General features: G+C 46.2%; 1 protein-coding gene and 1 long non-coding RNA gene across 10 annotated transcripts in view; one reads left to right on the top strand and one right to left on the bottom strand.

Annotated features, from left to right (window-relative positions):
- CFAP91 (cilia and flagella associated protein 91) overlaps nucleotides 1-22,586 on the top strand; it is a 41,557-nt gene extending 18,971 nt beyond the window's left edge. For 4 of the 9 annotated variants that reach the window (XM_030020987.2, XM_030020991.2, XM_030020993.2 and 1 more), the window contains 7 exons: nucleotides 1,045-1,116; nucleotides 2,630-2,776; nucleotides 5,882-6,103; nucleotides 7,394-7,542; nucleotides 8,757-8,848; nucleotides 12,057-12,376; nucleotides 12,457-12,896. In XM_030020987.2, coding sequence (XP_029876847.1) covers nucleotides 1,045-1,116; nucleotides 2,630-2,776; nucleotides 5,882-6,103; nucleotides 7,394-7,542; nucleotides 8,757-8,848; nucleotides 12,057-12,358 — 984 coding nt within the window. In that variant the 3' untranslated portion in view covers nucleotides 12,359-12,376; nucleotides 12,457-12,896. The other 5 variants (XM_030020989.2, XM_030020988.2, XM_030020992.2 and 2 more) reach the window with 5 other exon arrangements.
- Nucleotides 894-11,003, bottom strand: LOC121233423. Its single transcript, XR_005932799.1, has 3 exons — nucleotides 10,907-11,003; nucleotides 4,036-4,477; nucleotides 894-2,031 (listed from the first exon to the last, which is right to left on the bottom strand). It is a non-coding gene; the product is annotated as an uncharacterized LOC121233423 (long non-coding RNA).
- Nucleotides 22,587-23,978: the final 1,392 nt, after the last annotated feature.

Genomic DNA, 23,978 nt, shown 5'->3' with positions numbered 1-23,978 from the left:
CCTGGGTGGTGGTGTGGAAAGGCAAGAATGCTTCCTTTTCCATTTTTGAAAACTTAATCTTCAACACCTAAGAAAAAAACAGATACTAAGATTCAAGCCCACACCACTTCTCTCATCCCACGGTCTTCCCTGTTTTTCCAGCACTTCTAAAATACCACATTTCAATGCAGACCTCATAGGCTCTTTATTAAAAAAACTTCCCTACAATTTTTAGATTTCTTTTTATCTTTCCCAGACATCCAATGGGCTTTTTCCTTCTGCTACTGTCAACTCCAGACTAGAATACCCCTCAGCAAGAAAAATGCTGCCAGCTGTGCTTCCTCTATTTAAAATAAGCCTTTATAAGCCTTCCCCCCCTCCCCTGCCCGCCATGGTCATGTTCCCTTTCCCACTATGCTCCATCATTCTTCCAAGTTGGTATCAGTCACACAATGCTAGGCCAGTAAAGTTCTCAAATAGACAAATCACAATATAATGTAATTAATGCGACTTCCAAACTATCACTTTCTGGTCTTAAATTCACGGAGTTACTCTGATAAAGGTCACCACTGGAATAAATATCAAAAGAAAAATTGTTTATGTTCCCCTTTAATTTAATCCCTTTATTTATGGTTAATAGCTCTCTTGCACCTCCTTCAATAATAATTCTATCCCCTTAGTGTCTTGACCTGTTAAATTAATGTAGCTGACGCTCATTTTGCAAACTCAGATTCAGTCAAGCTACAAATAGTACTTCTCATGCATACAGTAATTTTCTCCATCAACATCTCCTTATCATTAGATATTTGTCTCTAAAGACCCTCTAAAATCTCAGATAGAATCTAATTATACAGCCTTTCTCCCCATCTCTTATAAAACATGGAAGTACATATTATTCTGACTCACCTTCCTTTCCCTAGAAATTAGAAGAATGGTATTCAGAAACAACTGAGAAAAAGCTGGATGTGAGTTAGACTTTTTAATAGTTAGATGGATAATCTATACAAATCTCAGTCTCCAAAGAAATAATTGATTATTGTGTGGATATTTGTTGTGTTTTGGCAGGAGGAAGAGGAAACAGAACTGGCAGTGATCTGTCTGCAGAAGTTGCTCCGAGGCAGGGCTATTCAGAACATGGTATTCTGTGTCTCTTTGTTTATGTCTGTCCAGAATGATGGTGGGAATGGTTGAAAGTGTGTTTGCAATCTTTCTTCCACAGCACCAATCAAGGGTAATGAGGCTTCTGCAGCGTATCCTCCTGTATGTTATCTGGAGTCCTTCAAGGCTGAAGTCTTTGCTCTCCAGCCCAAATTTCTTACAGGAACTTCTAGGTTCCTACACATGTCTGCGAGTGTCTCCCTGTTCCTGCCATCCTCTACACTCAGCTGTTTAATTAGATGTTTCATAGCAGAATTACTCAAATGGCAAATTCTAGACTAGATCTGGACCATGAGTACATTTTGCCTTGAAACCTCCCACATCCCAGCAGGGCAGCTTGTATTTCATACCATCTTTCCAGTTTCCTGTGACGGTGAGCTGAACCTTAGAAGAGAAACTGAAGCATACCACCATGATTTCCAGCAAGTGCAGGACCCATCATTCTGCTTTCAGTGGAGTAGAAGTGGGTCTAGGTAAAAATTGAATGGCCATGCCTCATGGGCTTTATATTAAGCAAGTCTATCACTTTTGATCAGACCAGTCCAGAAGGTTTGTTTTCATGCCTGCTGAGAATATAATTTATATTCTCTCTTGCACTAATTATTTAATGCCTGTGAAGTGTTCCCATGTGGGACTCTGACCTAAGCTTTAGCAAACAATGCAATACTGTGAAAGTGGCTTGAGGTGGAACATAGACTTCCCAAGTCTTCTCCAGTTCTGTGGTGATCTATAAGAAGGATGTTTGATGCCATTGCAGGACTGTTGACTTCCACATGATGAAATGTCCCATCATTTTAGGAATCTTCTTCCAGCTTCTACTGGATCAGAAATACATGACTCAGTTCAAGAATGATTTGAGCAGGGTTGAGTGATCCTTTGTTGCTGTTGGAAGCCCTGTTGGAAGAGAGGGGGAATGAAAATAAGACAGTGTCAGGGAAGGGCTGGGGCACGTAATCCCATAACAGGGACAGCAGCAGTTTTCAACAACCTCCCCACCAATTTATTGCTTTGAGCTGTTGCTGGACTCCCACAAAATGAAGGTCAGAGAACAGTAGATGTTGAACCAGGAGACATCTAACCCTGGACTGAGGAAAAGGGGCAATGCTCACACTGGGATGTTGAGGCTGATATAACAGGATATCCAGAAGGCTACTGCCCTTTTCACTTGACATTGGTGTTGCTGTTCTGCATTTCAGTGGTTTAAGTTCTGGGTGAAGCCAAACAGAATAATAATAAAAAAATTATAATAAAGTAGCAAGGGATCATCTATATGCCACAGCAGAAGGTCTCAACTTTCATCTTCTATGCAGGAGGGTTTAGGCAAGATTTACCTGACAGCTGTAGTGTTTGCCTAAATGTGGCCACAAATTCGTTAGAGAACTAGGTCTTGGAAACAGCTGACCTTGCAACTTGGAGAAAAAGGGTGTGCTCTGCTGGCAAAACATGTTGATCTATATTCTCCATTTAATATGCTTGGTTGTTTATTTTAAAGATGTTTGAAGGGAAGGAGAAGCGGCTGGAACTGATCAGAGAGCTGCGCACGACTCACGCACTCCAGGAGGATGGACAGCTGCTTTTGAAGGCAGAGGAGCAAATGACACGGGCTCTACAGCAACAGCATGACTTGCAAATGCACAAGGTTTGCCTGTATAGATGGGAAGGCTGATTCACAACACTGTCCTGACCGGGCACTCTGTGCTTGCAGTACCACCAGCTCTCCCGCATTTAATTTCTTTATGTTTTCTATTATCCACAGCACAGAAAGCACCCCAAGTAACAAAAATGCTGTCCTAGCACAGGCCAAGCATTGAATGCCTGAGGGGCTAAAATTGCTCTCTCACTGCTCTGGGGGCTCTGGGGAATCTCAGAAACAGACTGAGGAGTCCCGACCACAGCTGCTACCCAGGCTGCACTTGCTTTGTTTGCAGACAGAGCGCTTATTTATATTTACAGGGCTTTGAACAAACTGCACTGTCAGACAAACCTCAGTTTTCCCACATTTCAAACCATTTGACTGGTGCTGTGACCTGGCATCGCAATACATGCTTGTCACTCACATCTGTCAGATGTTTTACTGAATGTGTGTTACTGCTCTGTCATTTCCCTGTTCCTTTCCTAGCTTGGCACCCTCTCAGGCTCCTCCTCGGGCATAAGACATCACAAAAGAAGCCAAAGCAGGCTTACTTTGTAAATCTGGCTGGGCTTGAGACTTCTAGGACCTTAGCAATGGTGTCACATTGTTGTACTTGCCACTGTTATGGAAAGCAGAGAAATTTTGGGCTCCATCCTCTGCCAAGGATCTAGTGAGAGCTGGGGATGCAAATTCCCATCCTATTTCTTTGCAGGGCCACAGCCTTCCAGAGCAAAGTGAATCAAATGGCAGATGCTGGTCTGAAATGGATCATAAAGAAATTTTGTCCAGACTTCACTGCATCATCTCAGATACACAGTATCTCCCACATTCCTGCAGGTTTTCCTATCGTTTTTACTACTATCCTATTTTTTCAGTGACCAGCTGTGAGGCAATTCTGCAGGTTCCAGATTATGATAACAGCATCCACTGGCCAGCTGGCCTGGTGGAGATGGAACCAGACCACTGCTTCCTGCTGGGTGGGCAGCAACAAAATTTCCCCTCAGATCGCAGTAAAAATTGAACCGGGTGACTGTGTTTTACTGTTTATCATTTCCAGATGCTCCCTCATATACAGGGAGCCCAGGTGTGGAATGCAGGAATACAGAATTTTTCTACTGAGAAATTAAAAGACAAATAAAAGACTTAGGCATTAGGAAAATGAAATGCTCCTTCTCTTCTGGAAGCGCAGGTGAGAGTGAAGGAGGGCAGTTCAGACACCATAATGACATTCACAGAGGAGAGAGAGCAAAGGTAAAGATGCTGACCTCTGATCTCCGAATTTCCTTTTGGGAGAGCCACTAGCCCCCTCTGCTGGTATCTACCTCCTCTACTCTTGCATTGGTTTTTTTGCTATGTCTCTGAAGGCACACAGTCCAAGGCTCAGGTCTTCAAAAACTTTGAACTTTAAAACTCTCTGGAATGCATGTGCAGGAGTTTTCTATGTGTGTGGCTATTTTAGAAAGTCACTGATGACTCACAGTTCTATAGTTTTTGGCAGTCACAGGTTTTTTTCAGGTTTTTGACCTTTCCATTATAAAAAGAGGCATTTTTCAAAAAACGCTTCCTGCAGAAAGAGGATGGAAACTCTAGATAAAATGGTCAAAGATGAGGGGTTGAAAATTTCCAACCTCCTATATAACAAAAGTCTAAGACAAGAGTGTTCCTGGGTTGTTTTCCTCCATTTCACACCAGTTGTAGGCACAGCACCTGGAGCAGTAAAGAGGAAGCAGCACATTAGTTCCATGTTATCCCTCCCTGTGGATTGGTGCAGTTACAGCATTGCTGTCCTCCATCTTAAACACCCATGGGCTAAGCACTGTCACTTCTAGATGTGTGCAACACTGACAGTCCCACTTTCTTTGAAACACTGCATGAGCAAATGGCACAGCAGTACAAGCAAACTGATTTATTACTACTTGTCTGGGATATTTCAGCTCCATTTTGAGTTTTACATTCAGGTCTACTCTGTTATTGTCTGTTTATTCCAACAGAAACACAGCATCCCAACCAGTTCCAGACATCCCTCCTGCCAAGGACTGTGGCTTCATAGTCCGTACTGGAGATAATGAACTTACCATAGATCTTGTCCCTTTCCAAAGTGCAATCACGCATACCTGACCCATGAAACATGATGTGCTTGGAACAAGGAGTGAATGGCACAGTAATGCTGAACACCTGGAATTTAATCTCAGCTCTGTCACAGACTTTCTGATTTTTCATTACCTGGAATTTTGAGGTCTTGTTTGCACTTCTGAAAACTCAATATAATTACTGTTGATTTCAATTTGTTAGTGGTTAGTAACTTGTACAGTTTTAGGTAATAACTCAGTACCTAAAACTGTAGGGACTCATGGTTGCTGTATTGTCTCAGCAAGTTAGTCACTTTGGTCACATCATGAAAGTCCAGCCAAAGACATACCATTTCACTGAGGTGGCTTTGAACTGTAACAAACATTTTGTATCCTTAGGAGAGGATAGAAATGTGACTGTACTCACAATTGTGGTTTCCTAAATCTTTACTCAAGCTGCCTACTCATGAAGATTGAGGATTTACTTTCCAAATGCTAGAAAGAAGCTTCATTTGCAACTTTTAATCCTATTTTTCTGTTCTGGTGTAGGCAAGAAAGATGGAGGGTATGCAGCTGAAGTAATTTCATTGTCACTTTCATACATCCCCTTTCCTGGTCTGGGCAGTGGAGCATTCCCCAGTAACAAGCAGATGGCCTCAGCAACTATTCTGATTATACTCACAGCCGCAAAAGCAGTTCATAATACCTGGAATACAGCAAGTCTAGTGCTCTATCTCCTCCCGCCTACCCAAGCATAGGGGCTGCTTGTCCTAGTGTGACAGTGTCGGGACTATTTCCACCCTGACTAGTTTTGCCATCTTTTAGCCTCTTCATGCCATCAGAGCCTATATATAGGAACATTACATTACACAGAATCCAGGCCAGCGCATGTAAAACAAAAAGAATGCAAAACTCCTAGGGTTGTCCCATGGCTGGTCTGAGAGGATGTTGCAGAGTTGTTTCACATGCCTGTGGTAGTCCTGGGACTTTGAACAACATTCCTGGGGTTTGTAACACAATTCTTTCCTTTTTTTTTTTAAAGCTATCATCAATGGAAAACCACTTGGCCAGGGAAGAAGGAAGGGCACTGGCGAACATATTTGATTTCCTGTCCAAAGAGCTGGTGAGGCTGCAAGAAGAACGGAAGATCCACGCTTTTGTCATGCTGGCTGAGAGGCAGAGGCGGATGCGGGAAGCGGAGGAGAGTGGACGTCGTCAGGTGGAAGAGAGGCGGCGTCAGGAAGAAGATGAGATTTTCAGACAGGCAAGAGAGGGAGACTGGTGGGACTGTGGGCAGTTTGTAGGAACTGCCTACTTGTGGGAAGGTCCAGATGGAAGGGAGGTGCTTCAGCTCTGACTTTGGTTATGGCTAGTTTTAAAAATGAGGGGGAAGGCTTACTGAAGAGAGGGTGATTCCTTCCTAAAAGAGTCATGCCCATTAAATTAAGGATTATCTGAATACCTCTACAGACAGTCCTGTTAGGCATATCATGAATGGATGTAGGTTTCTAAATTTCTACAACAAACACCCATGGAGAACAGATGTACCTAGATCATCTTTAAGATTAATGTTTCGTCAGCACTTGGTCTGTCCAGCAGAAGTACTAGGTGCTCTCCCAGGAAGGATGCCTTTAAGCAAGGTTTTGGAAAGATTTTGGTTGCCAAAAGTGGACTGCAAATAACAAGAAGTACAAAAATTATTTTGAAGTAATGATAATGGATAACATAACCTCAAAATCCAGAAATAAAAATCCTGAATTATTACCATATTCCATAATTATTCTACAGTCCTATTCCTATTCCCTAGCTCCTGACTGTGTGAAGCATATTCCTCCCAGTTGAAGGGAATGAGTGGGAGCCTAATTGACTAAACCAATGATTTTCAAACTTTGTGGGAGGAGGTCAATGCCAAGAGAGTCTGGCATCATGTTTATTTTTCTTTTAATTTTAGCTTCTCATCTTTTCTGCACCTTTGAGTGGGAAGCAAGGAGAGTCAAAGTGCCATAAGCTTATGCCCTTCAGACTAGCAGAAGGAAAACACCCATTTCTAGAATCTCTGCTCTACAACCATTATAAGGAAACTAATAATTTTATCTTGTTTTTATTCATGTTACTTTGACTGGCTTGATGGAACTTTTTCCTTCAGGATTTGCTTGAATGAAAGCTGATTAATTTACTGAAGTCAATACTGATGATTATTATTTGGCAGTTGTTGCTCAGGGGACCATGAGAACTGAGGATGCAACTGCCATTGCGTTCACAGAACTAACCTGCTGCAGCAGAATTGGATCTGCGGATAAGTTTTTTTTCCACCGCTGGTTCTTTCCTGCACTTGTTTCTGTTCAATTAGTTCTCAGAAAGAATTATCAGAAAATGGATTTTTACACAAGTTATTCTTCCCAGAAAGCACCTCTGAAACCAAATCTCAGGCTGGCCTGCCTGAAATTAAGAGTCTGGTGAAAATCTGTTGTTCTTGCTTCTTTGGAAATCTGCTTCCACCATGTTCCTGGCACAGCAATAGGCAGCGGAACAATATCTTGGTGTTTTGTTCCAGGTGGTGAAAGTGCACCAGAGCACTATTGACTCCTACTTGGAGGACATTATCCTGAGTAGCATGGAGGACACAGCTGAAGAACAAGCCAGGGAAGAGATTCAGAGAATGGCTGTAGAAATCAATGACATTGCTTATGAAATGGAAAGTCGGTATGTTATTAAATGGCACATTAGAGGCTGTTTACAGCAGTTTAGAACCTGCCTGACCATCTGCATCTGTGGTTACATGTGTAATCTAAGACATGGGAAGGGCAGAGCAATGCTGTTCATGATCGCTTCAGTAGTGCGACTGCTGTATGGGAACCACACTTACTACCTGGTACACACATATAAATCCATCAGAGCCTTATTTCTATACAGCATGTGCCAGATTCCGTTTGCAAATCACTTGTGGGATCTGTGAATCACCCTTTTTAGACTTCTCCATGCCAATGTGATGCTGTGACTGAGCCTTAAGTGAATCTGGGAACTGCCTAAAGCAATACCCATTCATACTGGTCTTTTCATTTATTTACACTACTACAGAAAATCCATTTGAAAGAGATGCTAAAAGATACAGCTATACAGCAGCCTTTCATTCTGGGGTGGCTGTTTTTTAAGAAACTGCCAATTTCCATGGGGGTCAGTCATATTGATGGCTGCCTGACAAGGCACTTTGAGTAGAGTAAGTTGTTGAGAACACCACAGTCTTGTGTTTGGCTGGGGCATCAGCAGTGAATACTTTTTAGGACCTGCCAAACCTCCAGTTCAGTTTCTATGCTCTTTTTTTGGAACTGAGCCATAAAAATCCCAATGACACAGTGACTCTCCTATGGTACAGCAGCTGTGTATTTTGTAACTAGATGAATACAACCAGAATGTTGAAATCCTTGGGGAGAATGAAGCGTAGATAATGCATGCAGCCCCTGGGCCAATTGGGAACCCACTAAACACTGGCATGGAAAAGAGCACGGGGACCAGCCAAATGCAGAGTCACAAAAGGGAAAAATTTAGCAAACTCAGCAATGGGCCAAAGACTAAATTGACAAAGATGCAAATCCTCAGAGGTATCTGCGTGTCTAACTCAGTTTGTCATCACTGAGAACTGGGCTCCTAAATACCTTTGAGGATAAGGAGCCTAGGGTGATCTTCTCCCTGGAAATAGTGCTTTCCAATGCAGTATTGAACACATTGGCAGTGCAGTGCAAAGGGGAATAGTCACACTGTCACTTACTTGTAGGGTAAAGAGAGCCAGCTGACAATTACTGCCATGAAAATACACTCCCTTGAAAATAGCACGAATATTTACAAGGGAGTCTTGTGTTTGCAGAGGTGATCTGGAAAGAAAATTAAAATACTAATACCACTCTGCATCTGTTCTGTAGTCGAACTCGCCTGCAGTCAGAAGAGATTGTAGCAGAGCTGGTTTATGATTTCCTGATTCCAGAAGCTGAGAAAATGTTTATCAGAGAAAAAGGTAAGGTGTCCAGTAACTTTATTCTCTTTGTGAACTGGTTCACCCTCCTTGCTCTAGCTCACTGAAAGGAAAGATGCAGTGCCAAGAGTTCTCAGTTCTCTGAGATTCCTCTTTTGCACACTGCAGGTAGAAAGTTAAGCCCTCTGACCTTTTTTCACCAATTTCTCATGAGCTTTAGTCTTTTAAAATGGTGGCCTGAATTCAGACCTGATGTAAATTTCGTGTATCTGCAACAATAAAACTACATGAAAAGAAGCAGCCCATTGCACCTTCAAAAACAAACTGGGAAAAGTCTTGAAGTAGCATGGCTGTGATTTGTGTATTATATGGCAATTTCTAAAAACCGTGTAAGTCTTTAACAGGCAGATTACTTAAATACATGCCATATGTGGAAGGAAGATTATATGCTTTCCTATGCTTTCCCCCTCCCCCCCAACTGGTTGAGAGCTAGAAGCAGAGATAAGGTTTTAGGGTTGGCTGTAGTGGGATCCCGTTTTAAGTAGATAATCTTGCAGTTGTAAAGGATGCTTCTGTTGAGCCAAAATGGAATAGTATCTATCAAAATACAGAGGGGAAGGCCCTGGAAACCTGTGTATTACATTGAGTATCATGAATTAATGGCTGTTCTTAGCTGGGATGTTTCCACTGACCAGCACACTCAGAAGACTGTGATGAAACCAGTCACCCACAGAAAGTGGATATAACCTAAGAAAAGCAATTGTATCACAATAGAGTCTGAAGTGGTCCTTCCCACAGTGTACTTCTCTGACTTGAGAACAAAGGCACTTCATTGCTTTTTTTGTTGCTTTGTAAAAACAGAAACCCTGCAAACACATTGTCTGGTCTCCGAATCGTGCAAACTTTTGTCTTCCTAGTTTGCATATTTGTCGCAACAACAGTATCTACTCAGCAGCTGGCAATTCTACATAAGCTTAAATCAGCTCCCTTCTCCTTAGCCCTGCTTCTGCAAGCCTACCAAAGCAGGTGATGTAATTTTAGTCAATGAAGCCTGCAGCTCAGGCACTAACACACACAGGGTAGCCTGTCTCAGAAGGGAGAAGAGAAGAGAAGACCTGGAGATGGCCTAGGATTCTGGACATACAGAGGTACCATCAAGGAAGAAAATACGTACCGAGCTTAAATCCAACAGCAGCTAATGAACAAAGCACCTCAGAAGCACTCTCAAGCAACAGAGGAAAAAAACCTTCAAAATCTGTGATAGCTACAGTGGGTTTGCCTGGAAAGCAGAGCTAGACCCAGACAAAAATTAAAGTGGATGCTGGTGGAAGACCTAGAGCAATAGGTAATAAAGTACAAGAGCTCCTTCAAATGTGATCAGGTGAAACTTGCCACAATATTCTTGTGACAGCAGACATCAAATGTTAGGAAGAGATCTGGCTCATACTCTCTTCTGCTGTTGCTGCATGAGGTGGAGAGGACTCCATACACTTAAGAGAGAGCTGAATTCCATCAAATGTGCGCTCTGGTGGACACACCCTGCCATAAACCTCCTGCACAGCGATACCTTCAGGGAAGCAGAATCGGTAACTATTCCATGTAAATCCAAGGGAAATGGTATCAAAGAATGGCATTACATCTCATGAGCCCATCAGTGTATTGTGTTTCTGTGACAGCTTTTAAAGCTTTCCCTATAGCAAGCCAGATTATTCATTATGAAACTGTGTTTTAGCAATCTGGCATAGGCTTGAGCATACACCCTCCTTGAAACTAGCAGGAAATGATCTGAGAGCAGTTGTCTGGCCTGCCAGAGGAGCAAATCCATTTGTAGAACAAAGATTTGAGGGCCTCCAAGTTCAGTCTTTGCCTACACTTTAGCTTTCCCTTAAACATCTCTATTTTGCCATTACCTAGTCTTTTCTTGTTTTCTTTTTTTTTTCCTCCTCTTTTTGTCACATTCCTATGCATAAAAGCAGGGATTATGCAATACTGGCTCATCCTGAAACCCCTCTGCACCTCACTTCTGAAGTCTTCCTCCTTGGAAGTAGAAGTCAATGTGCTGATATGAAAAAACTTGCTTTTAAAAGGACAATCACTCACCAATGTAAGCCTGCTTTCTTTTAGATGGAATTCACTGTGGGTGGAGGAGGGGACTGCAGCAATACCAGGAGAGTATTCCCAGTATGGTTGATGCAGTTCATGCATACACGACTGAAGCCAAAATGCCTTTGGTAGAGAAAGCTCTCCTGGGAATTGAGAGCTGGCTGGTGAAGGTCAGCTTTTCAAATGCAAGTGAGATCCAGTTGCATTCATTGTTGACAAAATGGACCTGGGAGATGGATAAACATAAACAGGACGGGTTAGTAACTTTGAACGACTGAGTCAATGACAGTATGCAGAACTGTGTGACAGCATGCAAGACGCCAGTGGTTCAGATTCACAGTTAAAGTACCACTCAGCCTTACAACATAAACAGACCAAAGCAACAAGGAAGGCTTGGACTTCTGCAGGGAAGTGACATGATGAGAGCCATAACTCATTCCTGCAACATTCCCCACACCCTCCTTACAAGCATGCAGTATTTCAGTCCCCATGACTGTTTACCAGTGTCTTAAGTCTAGAGAGAGAACGAGGGAACAAAGAATAGTGAAGAGCAATGAAGAGAATTGTAGGGTGAATGCTTTGGCTTAGGTAATTATTTCCCAAGAGGTGGGCTGGAAATATAGACAAATGAGATTGGATGAAAACTGTAAAACACAATAAAGAAGAATCCTGCAGTAGCAAAAGGGAAGTGATAAGGTAGGTGATTTAATGTGTCTATACTGTCTCCAAGTCTTACCTGGAACTCAATAAGAGTTTCTCAGTGCAGGCAAAATTGTAACACAGGAGAGGGCAGATTTCAGCTCCAGTCTTCCAGAGGCCTGCTGCAATTAACAGACACTGAAGTAGAGGTTATTTTAAAGCCTGATAACATATGCTGGGCAGTTATGCCCTAAGCTGGAAAGGAGAACACTTTGGCTTTCCTTCCCACCGTGGGGGCTAGTCTTTAAAGTGAAATGCAAAGTTGGTTGCTGCTATTAGGTGGCAGTAGAACGCTTTCAGCCAAAGTTAGAAGGGCGTGATTTTTTTTTTCCTGAGATAGGCTTTTCCACAGCTGCAGGAAGGCTAAAAGCTATCCCTCCCTTCTCCCCTACGGAGAACACTTTGCTCTACATTTCCAAGTAAAAGGCTTACCTCTTTTTATGCACAGTGAGGCAATCCCAAAGAAAACACATCTATGCTGCTCATCAGATCATCCACGGGGGCACAGAGAGGGTACTGGCTGATCTGGCACTACATCAGGAGACATCTGCCAGCAAGATAAAGGGAGATCCTCCTGCTGGGACAGCTAGCGCTGCTTTGAGCGGGACAGCTGCTGGACCAAGTGCAGCTGAGAGCGCTTGCTCTGCCCCCATTGCACACGAACTAGCTAAATTTCTGTGCGAAGAAAGCCCAGGAGAGACAGCAGTGAACCTTTCTGACGGATTGGACAAGGATCCCACAGCCTCCTAGAGACAGAAGATGAGCCAGGTGAGTTTCCCTTCGCCTCTGTGTTTTGAGCTCAGAGCATGATGAAGGAGAGGGAAGCACATTATATTTACTTGTTTCAGGGCACCCAGAATGGAAAATCCTCTCTGTCCCTTGGGCTGTCCTTCCTGCTGCCTGCCAGCAATGTTGTCCTGGAACCACTCTGTATACATTTTGGTGCAGCAGCCCCAGACCACCCCCTCCACCCCTTCCCCAACTAGTTTTGGACCTCATTAACTAATTTTCCTCTTCTAGTTATTAAGAGAAGCTTGAGTGAGAAAGCAGCATTCCTTGTTTGTTTTCCAGGCACAGACCAATAAAGATCTGCACCTGGGCTTTTGATGGTATTTCCTTGGATCAATAACATTAAATGAAAAAATATTCCAGCAGTGGGAAATTTTGAGTTGAGACCATACATAGAGTCTTTTCTCAAGCGTGTCCCACTGATTTCCTCAGTGGAGTAAGGCAGAGCGGCTTCCTGCATTAGCACTGCTATTAATAAAGCATTGAAGTTGAATGAAAACGGTCAGCTCTTGCATCATCTTTTCACATAATTAGTCCTTGCATAAAGAACAGGCGCCCTTGACCTCAGCAGAGTGGTTCCTGCCAACCAGGCAGTGTCTGGCACTAATAACTAAGGCTAGGTGATAGCAGAATGACGTGGTGGGGGCTGATGGAGCTTGTGCAAAGAACCTATTAGCCAGTGCTTACGGCTTTTCCAGAAATGTCACTCTTTGGGCTGACCTCTTCTTGCTTTTTATCATCCCAAAGGAGACCAATTCTGGAAAGAATCTTCTTTTTCTTAGAACAGTGTTAGTCATTCTGGCTTTCCAGCTCCAGGGGGCTACCCAGAAAGGATGCTGGCTTTGCCTTGTTTGCAAGCACGGGGGTGCTCCAGCTCAGGATGTCAGAAATCAGCAGGCTGCAGACAGGCGCAGTGCATCTGATCAGAGAGCTGTCAGGGACTTGCTCAGCTCTCCAGCGCTCACCTGTCAAAATTCCTGAAGTCTTTGGGTTTAGCATCTGAAAGGTACATTTACACCAATACCAACATCAAACGCACCAGCTTTTGGAGGAGCAGGCACAGCCACACCACCACACCCAAAATGCTTACTCATGGATGGCTACAACTTATGCAACAAATAGCAGTATTAGCTCTCAGTGCTAACGTGATAACGGGCTGATCTCTGTGTACTTCCATCATTTCTGTGTAACTGATAGCCTGTTCTTTGTGCGGGGTCTATAAAGCCTCAGATACGGTCCAGCTAACTAATCCTGAACACGGCGCTGCTCCTTCAAAACACAAACCAGCAGCTGGTGAAAAATTCAGGCTCACGAGTGCATTCCTGGAAAAATGTTGCATCAGGTTTCTGTTTTATGGATTGGGCTTGGGGGGGGGGGGGGGAAGGGGAGTGGCAGGGAGGAGAAAGGAGGAAAAAAGTCTGAATACCCCCATATTCTGCTGAGCTGTAAATCAGAACTGGAGAGGGGAAACAAGGGCTGCACCAAGAAACCGCTGCTGGTCTCCAGGTCACTGAACCAGGGGCACCAGGTGACTGGTGGGGTCAGGCAGCCTCTGCAAGTACTGCAAAATCTGGCAGGAGTCAGAGATGGGTGATGAGTTTTGGTTAGGACTCTGTGAGGATGATCCCATTAGGGTTTGGGGATTTGGGAAAATTCTCATTGCGTACATAGCTAGTCAGTAAAAGGGAAGGTAGCAAATGCAAAAACATAGAAAGAAGCACTCTCCACAGTGTGGGAGGAGAAGCTGTGCAGGGATCGGCTCTTTTGCCTCAGGCCACCTTGGACAAATTTAGCCTGGTTGAAAGGGGGGGGGATAACATGAATCACAAGATCCTATGTAATGAGAGAGACATGGAAAACTTGATGCAGCATAACAGTAGAACAGGAAGACCAATGCATTGAGGCATTTACTGTATTTCTGAGATGGTAGGGCAAAATAAACATTCTCCATGTGGCTCGTTGTACAATTTGACGTGGTTTTAAAAAGATAAGAAGTGTTCCAACAGGTGTGGGAATGGACGTAGGTTGCAGCGCTCCGGTCTTCTGCTGGGATACAGCCCTCTGCATGACAACGAGGGGGCAGAGGACTCCAGATGCTATGCACAGCCTGAGCTATAAATGTCTTGGCTTCTGTTATGATTTAAGGGACACCGTCGGGGTAAAGCCATCTTTTCCACATGACATTGCCTAGCATGTAAACTGACGGCCACGGCAGGATTCCTGCAGGAAACTCTGCTCTAGAAACTGCTTTCAGTTGTCACGTGCGGGCTTTTTTTTCCAAGCTTTGCAGAATGTGCTTTGAGAAAGAAAACGAGCACAGTGAGAGGGAATTGGGATCATAAATCAACAGCAGAAGAATGCACCATTCCCTCTCCTAGCAGGAGCCAGAACAACCCTGGGGAGGAGCCCGTACCCGAAACAAACACAGCAGATGCCTCCAGGGCTGCACCAATACAGTGGAAACACTGGGGAAATTCTGCTTGTCCCGCTTTTCTTTCACCAGCTGCCCGCTGGGAGGGAGCCTGGCTGTGCTGCTCTGCCGGCTTCTGCATCCTGACAGGTGGGAGAGACGGGCTGAACCAAACGAGCCTCTGGGGTCACTGCGCCGTAAGAATGCTGAAAAATCGGTCTCTTTGCGGTAAACGAATGAACGCAAATTGTCTCAAGTCTTCCCTGCTGATACGGCTCTTGCAGTGTGGAAGGAGGAAATCCTATCGCGATAACTACAGTTCAGCAAAAAGGACTTTTGGTAGGACAACTGGAAGCCAACGCACCTTTTCCACTGGGCGCTTACTATATCTACGTTTTAGTCAACATAAAAACACAACGAACCCATGCTCTCCCGTCTCTCCTGCCTCCCTTAAAAGCAACATGACCATCGCAAAAGTTGCTGCTGTAGACCTGGCTGTTCCTGCCGCTTTCTGAGCGCTGCTGTTCCCTCTGCTGCTGGTCTCGCGAGCGCACAGGACCTGCCCGCTACTTTGTTGGGCTCAGTTCAGCCCTCACACAACTTTGGTGGGGGAATAATCCTCCAAGTATGGTCCTCACATGCCAAAGGCTTTTAACGAGGTCCAATTGCACTGATACTAACTTTCCCTCCTCCCAGTCCTGTCTCCCTGCTTCCACCAAAATCCTGTTCATGCAGCTTTTCCTGCGTTTTTCTGACCGGTGAGTCAGTATCTTCTCGGCATCCACCAGCCTCCTCACCTCAGTGCTCTCCAGAGTCGGGCCTGGGCTTGGAAGAGGAGCTGTTGTTTCATACGCGTGCCCGCCATCCCACCAGAGAGGCAGGAATTGTTTTGAACACCTGCCAAAACCAACTCCCTGAGACGTAACGTGTACACCTAGACTAGTAAATTCAATTTGCCTGGGACCGCGCTGGACCGAGGCCCCCACCTCTCCTCACAGCCACTGCCGGGAGCAGAACTGGCAGGGAAAGCATCTCAACAGAGGCTGTTTGCACGGGAGAGACAGTCCCAGTGGGCCGATGGGAAGGGTGTACGCTGAAACCCGGGCAGGAGAGGCAGCTCTGGCTCTCTGCACTGATCGTATCATTCGTTCCCTCTCGTTCTTCCCTTTCTCCCACACGCCATGTCAATCCCATGCACCTCATCCTCCACCTCCTGTGGCTGGAGTCCAGGCCACTTCTCTTGGCCTGTTCCCACTTGCCAAAGCCCAATCCTTCACGTAGCACTCGGAAGGGATGTCCCGTTCCCGTTTCCTTCCTGGGCTGCTCACCTGTATCCACTTGTTACTCGGGGCCAGAGCCCTCCCCGGCCAGCCTGGCTCAGCACACCATCCCCAACAGACCTGATTGCTGCGATTGCCCCTACGAACACTCACCATCGCGCCTGGCCACTAGTCTACGCCTGGTTGGACCTGTTGCACAGCCCAGCCGATGCCCAGCCGTCTGAGATTTATCTCATCTGGTCCCCCCGATGGGGAGCTTTCAGAGAAACCTGCACTCCTTGCCCATCCTGGAGCTCCTCGGTCAGTGCTGGGTGCTGGGATGTTCCTCCTCTTCCTTGGGGTAGCGGCTGGAAGCGTGCGGTGCTACCTGCAATGCAAATTGCAGTGAGCTAATTGCAGCTGCGCAGAAAGGACCCGATGCTGTTGCTCTTGGTGACAACGTCAGCACTGAGCGTGAACAACACCAGTGCTCTGAATACAGATGCAGCAAGAAGCCTGAAATATTTAACCAGTGCTCTTACGTAGTCCCTAAACCGAGAGCGCACTAAACCTTCTCCTTAATACCCTTCTCAGCCAGCATCTTCTCACCATTTTACATCGCTAGAATTTGGAAAGCAGCCGCTCCCACCAGCGTTACGGAGACTGAAAAGCTGCATTCGCGCCTCTCTCCTTAAGTTGCTGCAGGATTGATCCTAAGAATGAATCTCCCCTTTGTTTATTACCGAGCCAGTAACGGCCAACCTTTAAAGCCTCTTGCAAATGCTATGTTGGTTCCTTACCTCCTGAAGCCTTTCTCCACCTGCCCGTGTAATTTTTCTGCCTCCAGCCAAACACAAACCATGGTGCCTGGTGCCATGAAACAAAAACCTTGGAAGAGGAATGAAGTGTAACTGAGATGGTCCAAAGACTCTCTAGCTGGGTAGTCCCCTTCATTGCCTGAGACTGCTAACAAACAACAGCATCCCAAACAACATCGGTGATCTCCTTGAGCAAAAATGCCCTCAGACAACCCGGGTTTTGCCAGCAATCACCATCCGCCTCCTGAGCACTCTTGCCTGGCAAAGGATTTGGTTACAGGAACGAGCTGCAGAAGGGAGGAGGAGGACACACCTGCTCTTACGCCGTAGGAAACATAGACTCATAGAATCATTTAGCTTGGAAAGGACCTTTAAGATCAAGTCCAACTGTTAACGTAATGCTGCCAAGTCCACCACTAAACCATGTCCCCAAGTGCCACATCTGCACATCTTTTAAATACCTCCAGGGATGGTGACTCAACCACTTCCCATAAGCCTGTTCCAGTGCTTGACAACCCTTTCGGTCAAGAAATTTTTCTTAATATCCAATCTAAACCTCCCTTGGCACAACTTGAGGCCATTTCCTCTTGTCCTATCGCTTGTTACTTGGGAAAAGAGACCCGGCTCCCTGCAGCCCCAGCTTCCCTCTGACAAGACCTGCCACGTATTCCTGCATCAGCGACAGGCGTCTGGACCCCGCAAATGCTCACCACGTGGAGGTGGCGTAAAGCACAGGGCGTTCAGGCAGCAAGCTAAGATGAACAGTCCTGTTCTAACGCCTGGATTCCACCAGTTTTTAAAAATTTTGCTTAGGGGAAAAAAAAAAAAAACCAACCAAAAAACCAACCCAAACTCCTCCATCTTTCTACTTAGCAATCTGTTACGTACCCAGACCCCAGGTCCCTGCCCATGGCTCCTCTGCCAGGCAGCTCTGCCTGGGGATGAGGTTTCGTTTGCCCGCGGCCACATTTTCTCACTCTGTGGCAAGCGAGGAGGCTCTGCAGACTGCCCTGGACTTGGGCAGCCTACCCTGCTGCGGTTGTTCGTTCCCCACTTACCTTGTCCTGGAGGACCCAGCCTTGCCTCTGGAGAGCGCGAGCAGAGATGGGTGATGCAGAGAGCAGGGAATCCCTGAAAGAGAAAGCTTTAGCTCCACTGACTACATGGGAGACCTACCCGGTCGCACGCAGACTCTCAGAAGGCAGTAGGACATACCAAGAAGAAAACATCTGCGCCAGGACGTCAGGAGTTAGCTGGGTGTGCAACAAGATCCAGGACTGCATTCCTGCATTGACCAAAGGCGGGTGTTTGCTGTGAAAGTCCAACTCTCCCTTACAGCCCTGAGCACTGTCACCTGCGATGAGCACCAGCAAGAGTTGCACTGGGGGAACTGGTCTCTGCTCCAAAGCCTCAGCAGTTGTACGACATTCACACCAAGACACGAGCCTGGTTTTCCTGCCGTGCCTCACGTGGCGTTGCTACCTACGCGCCTTCCTTTCCCACCAGAGCTCGGATTTGGCAGCAGGTCGGGTCTGACCCTGCAGCCTTTGGGCACGACTGGTTTAGCAAAGCCGGCAAAGACGGGGCAGCCCTGCCCTCGCCAGGAATGCCACCTCCCTCCCCAGGGCTAGCGAGGGAAGACGGGACGACGACCCAGCCAAGCCCTTCCCGGAGCCAAGGGAGGGAAGCGAGGTTCAAGACTGGCTAATGAGGTCGTGTACCATCTGCCGGGCTCGCCGTCTCCAAGCAACTGGCCTTCGTGCTTCAGACACAAACCGCGGTGCTCCCGCTCTCCCCTCCGCGTTTTGCGGCTTGCTTCCCTCCTCCTTTGTGGCTCTTGTTCTTCTCGCGCAGAAAGCGACTTGGACCTTACCACCGGCAGCCTGAAAGCTGCCACCTTCCAGATAACAAACGGTGCCAGTAGCCTTGACGCCGACTTTTAATTTCAACCCAGATGGCTGGAAGTTTGGTCGATAAAGACAAAGCACGTCAGTGGAGGAGACTTTTGTACCGCATTCAGCTCGGTACTGCTTTGCGTTTGGATTAGCATTTTAAATCAGGCTTTGGTGACTGACAATTAAGTGGATTTGAACCTGGTTTACAGACAGGTCTCGAAAGGTATTTTTCACTTGGGAAACAGTGATGGAATGACTGTTCCCTGGGAGGTTGTGTGGGGATTGGCTCTTGATGCTAAGGCCTTTCATTCTATCTTTTAAAAGGGTGATTGGGATGAAACTATAAAAGTCTCAGCGATAACATTTGCAGGAATTACAAGGGGAGGGAGTGATGGATAAACTGGACAACTGCAGCCTCCACACAGAAAGGTGAAGGTGATCCTCAGGTAAGGAGACAGAGAGGCACCAGCTGCAAGATGGTCTCTACGTGCCTTTATTTGACACTGGGGAGACCGTCGTAGGAAACCTCTGGCTGGTTTTGGTACCCACTGCTTAAGGAGCATGTAAAAAACAACCATAGAGGAGATAGATATAATTGAAAGGATTAGAAAGATGTGAAGGAGCTGAAGAGCCCCTTCCAGTCAGGTTAGCAAGAAGTGAGGAGGTGACTGGGTCCTGGTCAAGGGCCTCTGACATTCAGAAGAGAGACCCGAGACTGGAGCAGGGGGTTCCTGTGCAAAGACAGCGCAGAAAGAGAGCCCACAGCTCGCGTCCACGGCGAGAGGAGGTCGGGAGAGACAGGAGACCCCAGCGCACGTGCGTCTAGAAAAGAAAAGTGCCCAAGGATAGTTACCCCCCGCCAAATTACTGAGGATTGCGATGAACTCCCCATCAGCGGTGAACTTTAAATCAACCAACTCACCTAGCGAGGTGCCGTACAGGTAGCGATGCCTTTGCAGATGGAACTGGACCGGTTGAGCAGAGCAGCCCCGGTCTCGGCACACGAGTTAGATGCAGCCCGAACCCCGGTGACGCTGGGGGACCGACGTTAAGCGAAGGGACAGCAGCTGGTCGCCTGTGTTGCTTCCCAGCTTCCCAGGCCCTGTCCCGGCGCCTGCCGGAGCGGCAGAGGCTGAACAAAACAGCGAGCCGGGGTGGGCTGGCACCCGCTTTGAGGGGTGCAGCTCCAGCACCCGGGAAAGGTGAGAACAGCCCCCAAAACGGCTCAGTCCGGGGGAGCCGGCGCGTAGCAGCAAGCGGGGGCGGAGGGAGCCCGACGCGAGACTTACGGCGCGGACCCACCAAGGGCATCAACCGTCCCGTCGCCGCCGTCTGCCTCCTCCGGGGAGCGGGGGACGCCTCGGCTCTGCGGGGAGCGCCGGGCTTCACCCGCTCGGACCTTCTAACGCACCCACCGGTTTGGTACCCGCAGCCTCTCCTCCCGTCTCCGGCTAAATTTGGGCGCAGGCGGCCTTTCTCCTAAACCGAGGTCTCTCCCCGAGCAGCCTCGGGGACAACCCTTCCCACTCAGCTCCCACCTCTCCTGGAGCGGCTCCGGAGCGGAGGCTCCAGCCCGGAGGAGCCCAGCAGAGGAGGTTTCACGGGGACGACCGCGGCTCATGGCACGCGAACAAACCAAAAGGAGCCTCTTTGCAATATAAATTTGTTTTTATTGAAGCAGCAGTCACATGACCTCGCATCTAGCCTTTAGGATAGCGACAGAATGGATTCGGCCAGGTCAGCCAGCCCAAAAAAGGATTTTTATTTATTTTTTTTTTTCTTTTTTCTTTTGCGCTAATAGACATGTCATGTTTAATACATACATTATCCAGTACCGGAAACCCAACTCAGAGATAGCTACGTGCTGATTTGCTGGAGGAACGGTCCACTGGACGTGGTCTCGACAAACTTTACAGATCACCACCAAATAACATTACTAATGGGATCAAATGATAAAAAAAAAACAAAACCAAAAACAAACCCAAACAACCATGAGTGCAGGATTCATCAAAGCCAGCAGTTTACACAGGTTCTTAAGTTCGTATCTATAGGTGGACGGTAAAGGAAGATTGGTTGGTTTTAATTTGAAATATTTATGTCCCAGGGTTCCTCTCTCCATCAAATCAAACGGTATCATAGACAAGCTGGCATCTCTTGAAAAATAGCATGGAATAACACAGCTTATTTAAGAAAACATGCTTATTTCTTGTGGTTTTTCTTTTAATTATTATTACAAAGATTCACGTCCACCTATTCTTGCGGAGTGGAAAGAGGCGTGAGGGTGAGGAACAAGGGGTAGAGAAGGGAGAGAGGAGGAGGAAAGAAAGGGGCAAGTTTTTGAAATAAAGACCACACACTTGGTATTTTTTAAATTTCATTTCCAGGCTAACCTACTTTTTATTTAATGCAAATTACAGTACCAGTTAACTATTTCCGAACCGAGTCACACAGAACAAAACGTATTTACAAGGGGAATGGGGCGGGGGAAATAATAAAACATTAAGCATACTTTCCACAAAAAAAGTTTATATTTAAAATGAAAAAAAAAAAAATAAAATCAGTCACAGAGGCATTCAAGTAGTAATAATGTTATACAGGTTTTGCTTTTCCTTTAAATCAAGACAGATTTGCACAAGTGTATGCAATAGTTTGTATACAACCCACAGTCCTTAATATATATATATATTTTTAGATTTCTGTTTTTAAGATGGAAGTGGTCACGCTAATTGGTGTGTACAGGCCCAAGTGATCCATCAGCAACACATTAATGAACGCAAATTTTACAGGCAAGCAAATTATATATATATAAATATATTTTATATATATATATATTAAAAATAAATTGAGAAAGACCAACACAAGGAAGCTACTTTTCTCGAGCTAACCCCTTAGGTACTGTTTTCCTTTCCTGTCGTTTTGCCGTTATTGCAGTGTTGCAAAACGAAGCCAACTACGACCAGAACCGGCTGAGAGCCCCGTGGAAATCAGCTGCCACCCCAGGGGTACCCGCTGGCAGTCTCCGAAAGGCAGAGCCCGGACCGAATACCCTACTGTGCTTTTCCTCATCGGCTTTTCCTTTTTCTCCGCGGTGGCTGAGGTTCCTAGTACAGGAGTACGAGTCTGACAGGCTGCTTGACTTCTACAAGTACTGAAAACCGGGGGGAAATTTTAAGTTGCGAGTCGCAGGCACCTGCTGTTATTTTAGGTAAAGCTTGGCTTCGAAATAAGGGGACAAAGTGTTCGGGGATCTTCTACCAGCCAATTTTCTTTTGCAGGTCTTTTTTTTTTCTTTTTCTTTTTTTTTTTTTTTTTTCCCTAGCAAGGTAGATAAGTTTAACATTAAAGAACACCAGCGTCTTGATCGGGTGTCCGTGGGGGGAGACAGACTGTGATCCAGTCCGGCTCAGAGACCCACGCCAAGGCAGGGCTGACGTAAAGGACAGATCAAGACCAGACTGGGTTAAAAAACAAGCCCGAAAGAGAGTAAAAGAAGAGAGGGACAGCTCTGAGCGGACTGTCGCCAACAGCTTGGCATCACTGACCTTCGTGTCATCAGAAAGAAAGTGCAGCCTCTGCTTCACTGGAATGAACACGAGATGCTTCGAAATAAAACAGCAACCTTTGGTTTGGTAAAGAGTTAAGTGTTTTCCCATTCAAGACAATCTTATGTGGAATACTAACAAGGTAGTAAAACACAAGCAAACTAGTTTTAGAAACAAGGCCTTCGTGCTGGGCACAAGAAATCAAGAGTCATGTTAAACTTATCATCTCAAGAAAACAAAAGTGACTTTGGGGAACGGGGGGGGGGGGGGGGGGGGGGGGGGGAATAGGGAGAAGAAAGGCAACAGAAAGTCCCCCCGGCAGAAAAAAACCCACCGCGGTCTCCTACAGCGATGCCCCCGCTCCTCCAGCGCAGCATCCCTGGGGGGTGCGGGGGGTTTCCCTCCCCGGGGGTCCTTTCCGCTCGCCGGGGCCCGACCGCTGCCCCCGGCACAGCCGCAGGGAGGGTGGAAAGGCCGAGCCTCGGGAAGCTGCTGCTGCCGCCCGGCCGACTTCTGGGCGCAGGATTTGGGGGGGGAAAGAGACGAGCAAAGTCTAAATGAGCTGCTAGGGCAAGTGTCCGAACGAAACCGGTCGCTGCTAGCGGGAGGAGGAGAGGGCAGGGTGGGCAACTTGGGAGAGATCCAGAACAAAGCCACGGCTCCAATGAAATGAATGACGGTGGAGACGGTTTCCTTTCGTTCCGCTACTGATCAGGGTATCACCGAAACCTTACAGCACTCAAAGAGTTAGAAAGCAGGGGGTGGGGAGCAAAGATGCGGGTTTGGGGTGGGAGGCGTTGTTAATAAAGGAGGAGGAGGGAAGAAAAAAAAAGAAAAAAAAAAGGGAAATAAAATTCAAAAAATCATGGAAGCGAAGGCACTCCAAACTATATAGATACACTATACATCGCTAGAGTTATTGTTACAATAATACAGGCCGGTACCTACTGTACAGAGTTAAAACTATATGGCTTTAAAAAGCTCGTCTACATTTTGTCTGATTATTAAACAGAATCACTGCCCTGAACGGTAACTTTTTGCTCATTAATAACAGTTCCTGGGTCCACATATTTACATACAAAACAATAAAACTCAAAATTCAAAAACAACCAAAAATAATAATGTACAAGCTTGAATTTGGTGAGGAGCTTTGTTTTTTTTGTTGTTGGTTTTTTTTTTTTTTTTTTCTTATTTACAAAAAAGGTTATTCAAAGACCTGGATCTAACTTGTATAAAAGAGTGTGTGATCCTGCCATGATCCTTGAAAAAAGAAAGAAAACCAGAGGGGTGCCCCCAACCCTCCCCCCAGCCTAACACACACACACACACACGCACACACACAAGACACACACAGAGACGCCGGCACAGTCACGAAACCAGAGAGAAACGCTCTTAACTCCCCTCCGCCAGTCTGAAGCAAAAAGATAAAACAAAAAAGAAGAAAAGCCACATTTCCTGGCACAAGCAGCAATTTTTCTTCATTATTTTTATTACTTTTTTTTTTTTTTTTTTTTAAAAGACTCGGTAATTTACTGCCTCCAAATAACAGCGTCTGTGGCCGATGCTTCAGCAGTCTCGCCTATACAGCAGATCCATACCCTGCCACTGTCCTACTTTTTGAGTCTCCTGCATCCATTTGGATCACTGGGTCAACCAA

This window comes from Aquila chrysaetos, chromosome 7 (genome assembly GCF_900496995.4).
Source record: "Aquila chrysaetos chrysaetos chromosome 7, bAquChr1.4, whole genome shotgun sequence".
Taxonomy (NCBI): Eukaryota; Metazoa; Chordata; class Aves; order Accipitriformes; family Accipitridae; genus Aquila; species Aquila chrysaetos.
Note: the sequence above shows the minus strand (reverse complement) of the source record. Positions and strands in the feature narration are given on the sequence as shown.